The sequence below is a fragment of the Rousettus aegyptiacus genome, unplaced genomic scaffold, assembly GCF_014176215.1.
Source record: "Rousettus aegyptiacus isolate mRouAeg1 unplaced genomic scaffold, mRouAeg1.p scaffold_m13_p_1, whole genome shotgun sequence".
In the NCBI taxonomy this organism is placed as follows: domain Eukaryota; kingdom Metazoa; phylum Chordata; class Mammalia; order Chiroptera; family Pteropodidae; genus Rousettus; species Rousettus aegyptiacus.
Genome location: NW_023416284.1, coordinates 27,930,772 through 27,932,833, shown reverse-complemented (window position 1 = coordinate 27,932,833; position 2,062 = coordinate 27,930,772). Strand labels below are relative to the sequence as shown.

General features: G+C 45.4%; 1 protein-coding gene across 1 annotated transcript; it reads left to right on the top strand.

The window, feature by feature from the left end:
• Positions 1–200: 200 nt before the first annotated feature.
• Positions 201–1,186, top strand: LOC107499490 (olfactory receptor 2G3-like). The gene has a single exon (XM_016123698.2). It carries the CDS (start codon positions 205–207, stop codon positions 1,141–1,143), a length of 939 nt encoding a protein of 312 aa, XP_015979184.2. The 5' UTR covers positions 201–204; the 3' UTR covers positions 1,144–1,186.
• The last annotated feature ends 876 nt before the right edge of the window (positions 1,187–2,062 follow it).

The following is a 2,062-nucleotide window of genomic DNA, read 5'->3' as shown; positions in this document are numbered from 1 at the left end:
TTATTATATAAAAGTCTCAAGCCTGTGGTAGTTTTTATGCACAGAGCTCACACTCAGACGTGCTGGTGTGCAGTTTGTGTGTTTTTTGTTGAGTTTTAGATGTTCAGCTTATTGTTGTTTCAAGGGGAGAGATCTGGGGATGTCTCTCACTCAGCCATATTTCTGATGTCACCACCTTTCTTTTTCATTTAGAGGTAGAACACAATGCAAGAGCCTAACCTGTCTTCTGTGAATGAGTTCATCCTTCTGGGCTTCTCCTTTAGCCCCAGGATCACACCTTTGATCTTCTCAGCCTTCTTGATGACATACCTATTGATTATTCTGGGCAACAGCCTGATCACCACCCTCATCTGCCTGGATTCGCACCTCCACACACCCATGTACTTCTTTATTGGTGTCCTTTCCATGTTGGATCTGGGATACACCACTACAACCGTGCCTCAGATGTTGGCACATCTGGCCAGCCAAAAGAAGACTATCTCTTTTACCAGCTGTGTGGCCCAAATGTACATTTTCTTGGTGCTAGGTATCACCGAGTCTTGGCTCTTTGCCATCATGTCTATAGACAGATACGTGGCTATCTGCCACCCACTCAGATACAAGGTCATCATGAGGCCATGGCTATGTGGTGTTATGGTAATTTTCTGTGGACTCTGGGGTGCCATCTCTGCTCTTGTCTACACTGTCTTTGCCATGAATCTGCCCTACTGTGGCCCCAACAAGATCAATCACTTCTTCTGTGAAGTCCCAGCAGTCCTAAAGCTGGCCTGTGCAGACACCTCAGTCAATGACCGCGTAGACTTCATTCTCGGCTTTAGTGTCATCGTCATTCCATTTTCCCTCATCTTTGTCATTTACATCAACATCTTCACGGTCATCTTGAGGATCCGTTCGGTCCAGGGGCGGCTGAAGTCTTTCTCCACCTGTGCCTCTCACATCACTGTAGTCACCATGTTCTGCGTGCCAGCCATGGTTATGTACATGAAGCCTGGCTCGGAGGCCTCACCGGACGAGGACAAGAAGCTGACCCTGTTCTACAATGTCATCTCTGCTTTTCTCAACCCTATCATATATAGCCTTCGGAACAAGGACGTGAAGAGAGCTTTCCTCAAGGTGACAGGCTGGAGTAGGGCCCCAGAATGAGGCCTTGGAAGGAAAGCTGAGAGACAGGGAAACAAGACTCATGATGTGCGATCAATGCCCTAAACACTCATTCACATGACCCAGCAGCACCAGTACACACTTTCCCTCAGCCCCAATCTTAACTCTACACAGGTCCTTGGGAGACAGCCAATGATTTGGCTGACAGACTGACACCATGAAATGCCTTCCAGGCACATCAGTCTTTTAGTTTTCTTTTGTTCCACAGTCTCAATGGTTAACAAAAGAAGGAGTATCTGAGCCATTAAAACCTTTTATTGAGACAAAGGAAGTGGGCTTTGGGGTGTGCCGTGTGTCTGAACCTTGAGAAAGGTTCATCACTCTCTGGAAAATTCATACATTGTATTAGGTTAGCTGGAGAGAAGAGGGTACTGACACAGAAGGATTCCTGGAGGGGGTGGGGAGAAGAAGAAATAAATGCCACTGCAGTAATTTACAAGAATTGTGTACTTGCTTCAGAGGTGCAGATTGGAGACAACTTGGGATGGCTTGAGACCAGGCGGGATCTGGCCTCACTGACCTTCCCAGACTTGTTTCAGGTAACTCCGTTCTTCCTCCTCTCACTCTGAGTAAACCAGACTCTGTCTTTGCCTTGAATGTGCCATACTCTTTCCAATATTAACGTTTCCACATATGCTATTCTTTCTCTTCTCACCCTTAACCCCTCCCTGTTATGCTGTCAACTTCTCTTTGTCATGTCTTGGCTTAAACTGCAGCTCCTTAAGACTTACCTTGAGGTGGAAAAAAAAAATCAAGATATAAAATTGTATACATACACTCAATCCAAGTTTAAAAAATATGCATTCATTCATTTTAAGAAGCCAGAAAGTATATACTGTTGGCTTTTGAATAATGAGAGGCTGGAGGCACTGATCTCTGTGCAGTCAAAAATCCACGTATA